The sequence below is a fragment of the Dermacentor silvarum genome, chromosome 4 (genome assembly GCF_013339745.2).
Source record: "Dermacentor silvarum isolate Dsil-2018 chromosome 4, BIME_Dsil_1.4, whole genome shotgun sequence".
Lineage (NCBI taxonomy): Eukaryota > Metazoa > Arthropoda > Arachnida > Ixodida > Ixodidae > Dermacentor > Dermacentor silvarum.
The window spans coordinates 32,442,637-32,455,108 of NC_051157.2; the positions used below are offsets into that span (position 1 = coordinate 32,442,637).

The 12,472-nt window shown below is 47.3% G+C and overlaps 1 protein-coding gene across 1 annotated transcript; it reads right to left on the reverse strand.

Moving 5' to 3' along the window:
* Positions 1-6,668: 6,668 nt before the first annotated feature.
* Positions 6,669-9,723, reverse strand: LOC119448504 (uncharacterized). Its single transcript, XM_037711766.2, has 4 exons — positions 9,579-9,723; positions 9,279-9,460; positions 8,228-8,421; positions 6,669-6,873 (listed from the first exon to the last, which is right to left on the reverse strand). Exons 2-4 carry the CDS (start codon positions 9,420-9,422, stop codon positions 6,861-6,863), a joined length of 351 nt encoding a protein of 116 aa, XP_037567694.2. The 5' UTR covers positions 9,423-9,460; positions 9,579-9,723; the 3' UTR covers positions 6,669-6,860.
* Between the last annotated feature and the right edge of the window lie 2,749 nt (positions 9,724-12,472).

Below are 12,472 nucleotides of genomic sequence, written 5' to 3' on the forward strand. Positions count from 1 at the left end.
TAAACTTCAGGTCGTAACATTGAACATGGCACCAAAAGTGTAGGCTGCAATGCTGATCGACGCGATCAAGAACCACCCCTTGCTCTACGACAAGAGAAGTAATAAAACGTACTGTCAGCAATACTCGCGATAGTATTCAACGTCGCGCGACCAGAGGCGCGGCAACGAAGCCAACGGAGTCGCGTGACCCAACTTCTCGCGCTTTTGCAAAGCCAGGCGAACCCACCAGCGCCGTTTCCGAGGTTTTCTTGTCTTCCGTTTATTCATTGTCCATTTCTAGAAAACAAGTAGGTAGAAGTATAAAAGCCATTTCTTCTTCCACTTCCATGACAGACAATAGTTAGGCAGATTCCTCGTTGGCGCTCCATAATTCTCCTCGCACGTGCACGGTATGTTGCAGAAGTCGCGGGGTGCTTTTCTCGTCGCGACGATAGATTGGGAGCGTAGGTCTCACGAAGGACGCGCAGGCTTTGGCGAGCCTCAACACAAAGGGCCAGCCCGGGTTTTAGCTTTGGTGTTCCCGTTGCCACTTTCGTGTCCTGGAGGCGCCGAAAATAATACGAATTGATGAAATGTTATTACAACTTGTAAATAAAAGCTATTAAAGAAATATAATCACGCCTAGGCAGCAACCTGTGACACAGCGCTACCGCGCCCGTGTGAGGAGAATTACAGAACGCCAACGAGGAATTTACCGAAGGTCGCAGATGACACGCGAAATTGCGCAAGATGATCACTTTTGATGACGGGTGGGTCAGTGAATGAACATACCGCTCGAAATAATGCGATAATGAGCGCCACCACGCCGACAAACGTACGCAGACTAGATGGATGTGGACGAAAGCGGCAGCGGCGGCCGCGGTGGTAGCAAAACAAATGTGAACTTGGACATGCGCGGAAAAGATTTTGCGGCCGCTTTGGCCTTTCCGGCCGCTTTGGCCTCTCCACCCGCTTGCCGCTTCCCAACTGTGAACGTAGCCATAGTCTGCAGCGCAGAACGTCTCTCGTTTGCGATTGCGCCCCTACGGAAGGCTGGTAGTTACTGTTGTGTTGCTGAATCCCCAACCAGCAATTGCGAAAGGCTGGTAGTTGCTGTTGTGTTGTGGAATCCCAAACCAGCAATGTGCCCACCAAAGGGTTGATGCCAGCAGTGAAATTCCACCGACTCGCAACAGAATGCACGAAACAGACAGCCGACAAGCATGGATTACATGTGCGCAGTACAGCGTAAGTAAACTCTTGTTGCAGGCGCTGACAGTTCTCGTCGGAGTTCACGCGTCCTGAGAAATTGATTATCTGCACTATGCACTGAACAAGACCGGAGTTCATTCCTGCATCACTAGTACACCAATCAGTCGAGATTCTGTGAGGTACAAGGCCGCTTCCTGTTTGCACCGGCCTAAGTGAAGCAGAAATGACTCGCACGCACTACTTAAAATGCGTACACATGCCATGACGTAAAGGCAAATGACGGCTGCACGCTCGCACACAGCGGAAGACACAGCAGCCCATGCACTTGCCACAGGAAATGCAAGGCGACGAAAGCTTCGTAAAAAAAAGCATTACTCGTTTTTGCGCGTATTTAAGTTTTCTAGCGCAAAGACGCAGCGAACAAGCTATTGCTATGGGAGTAGGTATAGCCTGGTAACACGTGCATTTTCACATGTATAGCCGTCCTTGACCTGTGAAACGCACTTCGCCCCGACGAGGACGACGCCATCCACGCTTAACGGAGATTAACAATTAATGATGTCTTCTCCGATCGGGCGGGTCGTCTCAATGATGCGTTTTCGAAGACTGGTCCATTCAGTGGCGCGATGAGAGACGGTTGCTCCAAACGCCCACTGTACCTGTCGTACTTACTGTATTTTACTGAGCTTACATTACTTTTTACTTAATTTCTTCACAAGCACACACTAGAGCACTGCACGGGCCGATTTTTTCAGCCCGGGCCCGGCCAGGGCCCGTTATTACGTTGGGTGGCCCGCCCGAGCCCGATCAAAACTTTTATGGCGAGACCCGGGCCCGGCCCGGGCCCGGAAATAATCTACGTTACCCGCCCGGCCCGGCCGGCCACCCCTTTACCTTAGGCCCGAGCCCGGCCCGAGCCCGACTCTAAACTGGCCCGAACCCGGCCCGAGACCGAAAAATAATGTTTTTCAGAGTTGAGTCGCCCGAGAATAACTCACTGCACGTTACATGCACACCACCAGAAAGCCTGAGCCCGGCCCGGGCCCGGGTCAAAAAGCACACGCCGTGTCCGAGCCCAGCCCGAGCCCGTGAAAAAACAGTTCTACCCGGCCCGGCCCGGCCCACGGGCCCGGGCTTTCAGGTAAGCCCGAGCCCGTGCAGTGCTCTAGCACACACACACGCGAGGGGGGAGGGGGGGGTCCCATGTCTTTGATATACATACATAGAGGGTGCTTAAACTACCGATATTTATTATCGATCACGTCACGTAGAGGAAAGCGGACGCTTGCCCCCCCCCCCCCCCCCCCCGGTCGGGCCGATGAACCCCCCCCGAAAAAAATTTCTGGCTACGCCCCTGATGGACTCACTGCGCACGGCACTCTATCGCGTCACTTCTCGCATGAGGTGAGGTGGAGGAGCGTCGTACAGCATAATTTTTTCTGATTGCATTATCTTCGGGATCGGCCCACATTTTTAGACGGCACTACCGTAGAAATCGGCCCTCGTTTTTAGACTGCACTATCTTCGGGATCGGCCATGAAATTGGCTGCGAACCCAAATACCCGATACGAAAAAATGGGGGTAACTCGCTAACGAACACGGTCCTCAAAAGCCACTCTAACCGCAAGGCGGGGCCAAATAAGCTAGAAAAGACACAGAAACCAAAGACGAGTGGCGATGCCAACGGTTTGTTTCCGCGCCATCACGCCATGACGTCCTATATTTTTACGTTGTCTGCTCTGGCCATGGAGGAAAGAAACAAAACAGGAGAGGCCCTGACGTCACGTTTTTGAAGCCGGAAGTGCAGCCATGTTGGTGTGACATCTCCCTTTGCGCCTCCAATCCGGGGTTCTGCAGCTCGCCGGAGCAGATGGGTGCAAACTTTGAACTTGCATTGTTACGAGCCGCCGGAAATGTGTGCTGCCGACGCGCGTCAAAACAAAGCCTACGAAACTTCTGCAGCAGTTTTAGTGAAGCAGACGCGCTCCTGTGCTTTTCCGTGCCACGTTGAAGAAGACGACGAATTCAGACCCACGCTGTGACTGCTTGAGTGTATGTGTTGCTGGCTGACACTCCCACTCACAGACCCAAAACACAACTTTCCAGCTTACACACCACATTCCAAAGTCAGCTTTTTTCGCGAACAAAAGGTGCTGCGAGAAAGACACCGGCGGAAAAACCTTATCTCACTTTTGGGAGACCGAGAAAAATTTTTAATTTTTCTCGGTCTCCCAAAAGTGAGATAAGGTTTTTCCGCCGGTGTCTTTCTCGCAGCACCTTTTGCAGCAGTGAAAACTTCAGGAACGCGGTTGCTATGGCAACGTTGACATTTTGGGCACCAGTCCCAGTGCTCCTTTGCGACAAACAGCACGTGATTTCCTCCACACTTTCTCCAATACGTCCGTGCTCGCCGGCGCCTGTCCTGTATTTCCTTCCTCCATGGCTCGGGCCTAGTTAGTCCTTTACCGGTGAATATCCGCTCAAAGACTGAAATTCGCAAGTTTTGAGAACTATAAATGTACCACAACGGCTTAAATACGAGAAAACACTTTATTTATTAAACACAGATTTTATTTATATTTATTGCACCTGTAAAACGCCGAGTTTCTGCAATATATGCGACTGGGGAACGTTTGTGATTGTATGGGTGTGGTCTCCAACAGCACGTGCCGTGCATCTAATTCGAGCCCACAAGTCTGAGCCTGTATTCACAAGAAACTTCTTACTCTTACGCTAGAACGAGTTTTAAAAGCAGATGGTAGTGAACCGTGATGTTAGACATGCTATTTGCGAAGGCAGTTTGTCAATGGCAAACGCCACTTCGCACGGAAAGTTTGCTCATTTGGTCACGTGCCTTGCAATTCTTTACCGCCATTAGACTCGGCTGTTGACAGTGTTGTTGCAGTTCTGTATTTACGTGTCTGTAAAGAAATTAAGCATGCTTCCGCCTCATTTTTTTTCGCTTTCTCGTTTCGTCTCTTCATTAATCAAATCGATGGAGCATCGCTTTAAAAAACAGTCCCTGTGTAGCCTGTCTTCATTATTTTCTTCTTTACTTGCCTTTTATTTGTTGTTTCTGCATGCTTTCGTGTCAACAATAATGTCCACAGCAAGGAGATTAAGTGGTATAATAATCGTAAAAGCAGAAACCGTCTTGCGTTCACCACATTTTTTCTTCTGTGTGGGATCTGCTCGGGCATCATAAGCAGTGACATCTCCACTTCTTGTAGGAAATAGGAAATTTAGATCCGTCGATCATTCGTTATCTCCACTATTGGATGACAGTCGAGATTACACTATCTTTTATTTTGTCGCCGACGTACAGTTGGCATCATCGCAATGAAACTGCAGTTGTAAGTGGCTCGGGTATCCCAATAAATCAAGGTTTGCTTTTCGTTTGTTCTTCGTTCGGTCTATATTAGTACTTCCAAAGGTTCCCTCCGAGCACATCTTCTTGTATTTTGTGGACAGGCTGACAAAGCTTGAGCGGGTCAACTGGGATCACCAGATGATTCATGAGAACGTCAAGAAACGATGCCATTCGATATTGTTGATGTATAGCATCACTTTCGGTAGCGTTTTTGAAGGAACTCGTGCAGGATTTTTTCTTTTCTTTTTCTACTTCTTGTTGCGCCTGCGTTTGTTTAGGGTATCGTAACGTCGTAAGTCCGTCATCTCACAGGTCGGTAAATAAAGGCTGTTTCTGTGGTGAAATGGGTATTCATGCTTTGTTTGAGGTGTCAGCGAAAGAATAAGGGAATAAGAGAATCTGAGGGACTCGATTTTTAGTTGCTTTTTTCATTCGATTGTTTGAGGTGCATATTACATAAACATGTAGACTTCCATCATTTTGTGATAGATTTTTTCTTGAGGGATCAGTATAAAAACCTTTTCTGAGTCTCTTTCTTTGTGTTGGTTGTGAGTTTCCTTGTTGGATACTGCACATAATTTGAAAAATGACATGCCTTGGGCCGAAAGGCACGTAGTCGGAGTTACTGGCTTTTGATGTTTGCTGTAATCCACAACGCAAATGTTTCTTAGATTCCCACATGTTCATTGGAAGACCACACAAGTACCTCTTCTGGACGCTATACAGTGAACACAGGAAGGCTCTGGAAATAACTGCTTTTCGAAGACGAAGGGTGGTAATAAACGCTCCCAGAATAGAGGTACAATCTTACAGTTCAAAGGTGCCGTTTATTAGCGTCCAGTGAGATACAAAATACAAAAATCTAGTTAGCTGGCTAGTACAACCTCCATGACAGAGGGAATGGTACGGCTTTCGCTGGACCGAGATTGACTTGATGGGGCCATGAAATTCTTGCATTTCATGCCTACCGAAGGGAATACGTCTGTGAAAAAAAAATATTGTAGCGAAAGTTTTCAAGACAGTGACATAAGATCCTGTTCCGATTGTCCGAAGACGATAACCTGCGAGAGATAAAAAAAAATGCAGAGAAAGAGGGGATGTTAGCGTGACGTAATATCGTATGTCCTCAGGCAAAATGATGAAAAAAGAAAATGCGCAACACAAACTGCGGCCGGTGTAATGCTTTGGCGCACTACTACGTCAAACAATGCACTCTACACAGCAATATATAGACAGTAGAAGCTCGAATGAATTAGTAAACGTCGCAATTTTCTGAGACACTTATACCTTTAAGTGTCAAAAAAATTACGGGGGATGCTTAGAACTTTCTAAGAATGTGAAGGAGAAAACCTAGTTGGACCCATAGTGATGTGGAATGAAGCTGTCATACATGACATTGTCATACAAGAGTGCGCTTTATACACAGACAAAACTTAGATCAATCACAAAAAATAAATTACCAACATACTGACTCGGCACTTTCTCCACCTGCATAATGTAAAGTAACTAGGTTGTAGAAGCTCGAACGAAACTGAGAGTTGTTACAGATTAAGGGATTTATGGTTAGCGTAAGGCGATATGCAGTTACTATGTCTTACGTACTATAGTTGATATTAAGACAGACCATGCCTTAAAATGCTGCTGACAGAAAAGCGTAGAGACGCACAGACTTTGTAGAAGTTCTTACGCAGCTGTACCGGTAACAAGTTAAGAAGTTGAAGCTGTCAAATGGAACGTAGTTTTCTTTCTTTACATGAAAACGAGTCTTCCGCAATGACATTGTCATACAAGAGTGCGCTTAATGCACAGACAAAACTTAGATCAATCACAAAAAATAAATTACCGACATACTGACTCGGCACTTTCTCCACCTGCATAATGTAATGTGACTAGGTTGTACAAGCTCGAACGAAACTGAGAGGTTGTTACAGATTAAGGGATTTATGGTTAGCGTAAGGTAAACTCTCCTGTTCGAGGACGGACCATTCCTCATTGTGACTTGCACGCGATTTCCATACTTGTATTAAACGAGGCTAAAGCCACCTATAAAAAGTATCTCCTAATTAAAAACGAAACAGTACACTTACATACCTGCTGTCCTATAAGGCGCCAGCACTTCTGATGTCGGCGATCCAAGTGGTGTTTAAGGCAGTATGTGAATTCATGGCTAGATGCTGGCATAAACAGTGCACACACGACAATAAAAATCACCCTGAACGAGCGGACGGAGCTTATTTAGGATTGCTGTTCTTTCACGTCGGTGATGATCATTTCACCCCTCTGGGTTGAGCCGATCCTTTTACACGGCAACGCTGCAAAGAAAAGGAAGTGTGTCAGTCAGTATTAGTAGTTCTCAATTGCCACATCTTCACGCCATAACTGACCACAGACCAGCTCATCTCGGCGAAATAGACCCTAAGTGAGCCCCCTCTCAACCGGGTGGCTGATTTCCCAAAGGCCAAGACGTTATACAGTGCCGCCACTGCCTCTGCCACGAAAATACCGCAGGGGACTTAGAAGCGCTTTAATATTTCTTCACTTTCCCTTACATCCCTGATGTTCGCTTGCTCTATTCTCCATTTAATCCATCTGACTGCATTCTTTGCTCTCTTGCCCTTCCTCTTGCTTTCCAGCATTCTTATATTCTACATTCGATTACATATTGTTTTGTTTTGTTCTCTCTAATTAAAACCTCCCTGCAAACCCGTGTGCTGACCTAAGAAATCTTCGTTGTCACCGGGAACAAGGACAACAAGGCAACAAGTACAAAGTGCTTGTGAAGTGTGCGAATTAGGTAAAAACAACACAGCAACGCGTGATTTGCGATCCGAGATCTCTTCGTTCGGCCTTTGTGCAAAATTTCTTGTCGGATTTCTTGCCAACAATGGTCAAGAGTTGCTGCCTTCTGGACACCAGCCGGGAACTTCGTGTGTCGAGAGGTTATTTCGCCAGTGTTTCATTTTCTGAAGTCAATTGAAAGTTGGGGTTTCACGTGCCGATACCACGATTTGGTTATGAGGGACGCCGTAGTTGGGGACTCCGGATTAATTTTGACCACCAGGGGATCTTTAACGTGCCCCCAATGCACCTGACACGGGCGTTTTTGTATTTCGCCCCTATCGAAATGCGGCTGCCGCGGCCGGGATTTGATACCGCGACCTCGTGCTTAGCAGCGCAACATACCATATAGTCGCTAAGCCACCGCGGCGGGTCGGTTCATTTTCTTATTAGGATTAGTGAATAGCTGCAGTAATTTCTTTCCGTTAGCGCATGTAAGCATACGAGATTTAGTGGGGGAAAAGGAGCGTAAAATTGCATGTACTTTAATCTCCGTTCGTTAAATTAAATTAAATTTGCCACCACCGGAAGCTGATTATACGACATGCCGTATATACGTAGTGCGGGACTGCAGAATAATTTTCATCCCTCGCAGTTTTTTACCGTGCACCTGAATTTAAGTACACGAGCGTTTTCCCATTTCGATCCAATCGGAACGCGGCCGTCGCGGCCCGGATGGACCTCGCGACCTTGAGCTCAGTAGCGCAAAGTCATAGCCATTGGGATAGCGCGACGGGCACCTTCATTCCCTGCTTTTCCGCTTGGCTACTGGGATGAATCTGGCGGGAATATTTCTGTACCAGATGTTCAAAAGTAACAGCCACTCACTTTTCTCGATGATCATCTGTGTCACCCGCGCTGGAGGTAGTCGGCAGTTCAGGGACCATGCATGTTTCAAGGACGAGCCGATGTTGTGCGGCACCTTCACGTCTGATTTGCATAGGCGTAGCAGCTTGTGCCCGTCTTGTGTCGGGCACAGTCAGTCTGTCCTCCGTGTTTCTCATATGCAGCTTACTTACATCCTGAGCAAAAGGAAATCAATGCTTATGCTATTCGCGCCACCACTGATTACAAAATTATCAGCACTTAAATGTATCTACTTCGAAATGAACATCGCAGACATGAAATTATCTTAGTCTGCTATATTGTCACGCGCACATTATTTTGCTTTCTGCCAGTGGCAGTTTATCATTAGATTATCGCTGTTATCAAATTATCGCTCAGCGCAAGACGCGCCAACTGCGTCTAAAATTTCATTGAAATGATCGCCGATTTTATAGTGAGAAAGCCCTGTCTAATCAGATTGCGCGCGCGACTCTTATGATGCTGTACACTCTCGAATGTACGCGAGTATCAGTGGTTACTGTGTAATTTGAGGTGATGCATGTACAAATAGTGGACGGGCTTCACCCGTCGGAATTAGATTCAATGACCGATGATAGTGCTCGCCGTTACCATTGTGCATATCCATCGTTACTTATCGCTTTTAGAGCAAAGTAGCCCAATAATGAGTCAGATTATTAAATCACGTTTTCATGAGTGATTGATTCTTCACCATCACTACAACACAACATTAGAACTGTAGGTGGAGAAAATAACGGGAGAAGGCAGATGTGTTAACGAGAAAAGCATCTGGTTGGCTACCCCGCACTGGTAAAGGGGAAAAGGCGAATAGAAAGATGAGATAAAGAGAAAGATAGAGGGGGAATTCGCGCACGCACGTGGACGGCTTCACTAAGTTAAGGGCGTTCGCAAACGCCCTCTGTGTGTGTGTGTGTGTGTGTCTTTCTCTGTGTGTCTATTTTTCTGTCAGATCTGAAGACTGCTCTGCACATTTCAATTGCGAGTTCTGTGCACAGAATCTCGAAAATCTTATTACCAACACGAGGTCATTTCTCCTGTGCTGGGCCTCTTCGGCGAACGGCTGCAGCGACGTCTCAGCCGTCGAGATGGGGACGCTGCTCGAGATCTCCTCTTGCCCGCAGGCGAATGCAGTCGATATTTCGGGAATCGCTGGCATCATCTGCAGAGCCGGTTTCGGTTCCACAGGAACAACTTTGTCTACCGAAAAAAAGATAATTTTTGTGTCAGACACGCAAAAATAAATTGAGAACCGGCGATTGACACAACCCCTCCACGCACGAGCAATGTGTTTCCATATATAGGCGGAGTGACTTACCCGCTGACACTGCTCCTACATGAGGCGTCGCTTGCGCCGATGTTTGTGTCACGCCGATTGTCTTCGGCTGCGACTGCGTCCGACTGGGCCGAGTAGCCACGCCGCTCAATTTTGGTGGGTCATGTTTGTTACTGTGTCCCGAAAGTACGGGAAGCTGCAGTAAACAAAAAAATGAACGCGTTGTTCGAGGCGTAACTCTCCCCCCCCCCTTTTTTTTTTTTTTTTGTTGAAATAAAATAGGCGACCTATTCACCTTCCGATAACGATTATTTGACGTATCTCCGTCAGTATGTACATGTGTTGATTCATTTCCCTAATGAGTCAGTGAAATAACTTTATTTCGGTCCAGAGAAGATGCAGGGGAGACCCCGCGCCACCCGGCTAGTCCCACGTAGGGAGCGCCAAGCCTAGCTTGACGACCTGATCGCGTGCACTCTGGACGGATAGGGTTTGGTCGTTGAGTTCGGGGATGCCCCAGAGTGCAGCCTACCTGTCCTCGCTGAAGGCGGAGCCAATACGGCTTAAACTTCCACAAAATAGGCCACCTAGTCACCTTCCTATAACGATTATTTGACGTATCTGCGTCAGTATGTACATGTGTTGATTCATTTCCCTGGTCGTCTAGAATTTTGGGCCGCTGCATGACATATACCACTGTCGTGATTCACTAACTCTGTGAGTATTCTATTGTTGTCTTTACTTTTAATATTTCATGCACCCCTCGTAGATCCTTGAGCGACTTATAGTGGCCACCGTCAACTTGATACTTAAGAACCGACTAGTCCAAAAAAGTAAGAAAAAAAAAACGAGAGAAGAGGGAATCAGTTCAGGTTCAAAACGCACACCTGTGTGCTAACTGTTTTTTTTTTTCTTGTGCTAATCGTTCACTTACATCGGTGACACAAACCACTTTAAAACGTATTACGGCGCATTCATTAGCTGTCCTTTGGAAATATTGCAGCACATCAAAAACAGGCCACATGATAACCTTTAAGGACTGCGTTAGCAATTTTTTTTCACCACGTCCTGTACTTATTCATGATTAAATACATCGCAACCGTTGTGCTCTCTGATAAACTCAAGTCACTTCCAAAATACTGGCTACTTCACTACGGCTATCTCTGTTAAAAGCAGTTGTAAGGATTGGAAGCAATACCCTGCTGGAAAAAAAAGAAGAAAAAAAAGGTGGATATGAGTAGTTTCAAATGCGAAACAGAGATAAGTTGAAGGATTTGACTGGGTACGCCCTACGCAGCCATAGCTAGCCCACATTATTGTGTTCTAAATCATTATTCTCTATCTTAAATTTGAAAAATAAACGTCATAAATACACGCCTATGCGTTACTTTTTGAGCCTGACGCAATATCCACTGCTTTATACGCCGCATTTCGTCATCCGGAGCAACAGTTTTTGGTAAAACGATAACGTCGGGGAGACTAACGGTTCGTACACCCTCAGTTGTTCCCACGAGACCAATCCTTCATCACCCAGTTCCATCACCCAGATCCATCACCCATCGAAATCGCAGTGGCGTGGGCGGTGTTGTGTTTCGCCCGTTTCGCCCACTTCGCAATGCGAATGCCGCAGCCATGCAATCAAGCCTGCAGCCATATAGCTCTCATATAGTTTCTTATCAATGTGCCTAGAGGAAGAACTGGCAGTAGCGTCTTGTTGTGTGCACGGGAATGCCGATTCTGTGCGAATTAATGCGCTGGAGCGCATACAGCCCAGCAACGCTAGGTATGTCCTGTCTTCATAGTGCTTCATAGTCTGTCTTCATAGTGCAAGAAATTAAAGAAAAGAAAAGTATTAGGTGGGCGCCCCCCAGCGAACGCCGCAAAAATTTTCGTTTGATGTTTTAAATGCGAAGCATTTCTAGCCGGCGGCTCTGTCCGTCCCTCCCGCGGCGTTCCACACCCCCACAGCGCATGCGCGTCCCCTCCCCCTCTCTCTCCTCTCTTACGCTCCCCTCCCTTTCTCTTCTCTAGGAATCCTGTACAGAGCGGCGACCGCGTCCCACACCCTCACAGCGCATGCGCGTCCCCTCCCCCTCTCTCTCCTCTCCTACGCTCCACCCTTTCTCTCCTCTAAGAATCCTCTACGGAGCGGCGCCCGCGTGCCACACCCCCACAGCGCATGCGCGTCCCCTCCCACTCTCTCTCCTCTCCTACGCTCCTCCCCTTTCTCTCCTCTAGGAATCCGGAGCGGCGCGCATGACAGGTGGCGCGACAGTGGCATACTTCGCTGGGGGCGCCACGGTAGTTCCGCGGTATGAAAATGACGGAGCGCGCGCGCCTCATTCTCTTTCTTGTGCAGCGCCGCGATTAACGCTCGGGCTGCTGCCGCGAAACCATCTCCCGCTCAAGCTAACCATCTCCCCGCTGCTTCGCATTCACACATGGTTCCCTTTAGCGGGAGATGGAGTAATTTTTTTATTCAATTTATAGTAACGAAACTGAAATTGAAGCATCGTCATACTTGCGTCCTCCCCATCACACATCTGATCGCAGAGACGATGTTTGTTAGGTTCAGGAGTATCTCCCCAGGACAGATTTTTAAATGTTTCTTTCTTTCCTAGGACCATATATCGCAATGGAATATGTTACCAGTGGAAGTCGTGAGCCGTAACTCTGCTGATTTGTTTTACACTGACCTATGCCCTCCGCAATTATGCCTGTTGGCACTGCGGGATTTATTTGAAGTCGTGAGCCGTAACTCTGTGATTTGTTTTACACTGCCCTATGCCCTCCGCAATTGTGCCTGTTGGCACTGCGGGATTTATTTGAATGAACAAAAAAATTAATGAACGTAGTGGCTGCGGATTGGCCACGAATACGCGTCTGGCTTGCAGAGTTCACCCTTTCACAGTGGTTCATTCTTAGTTAAAACAGCG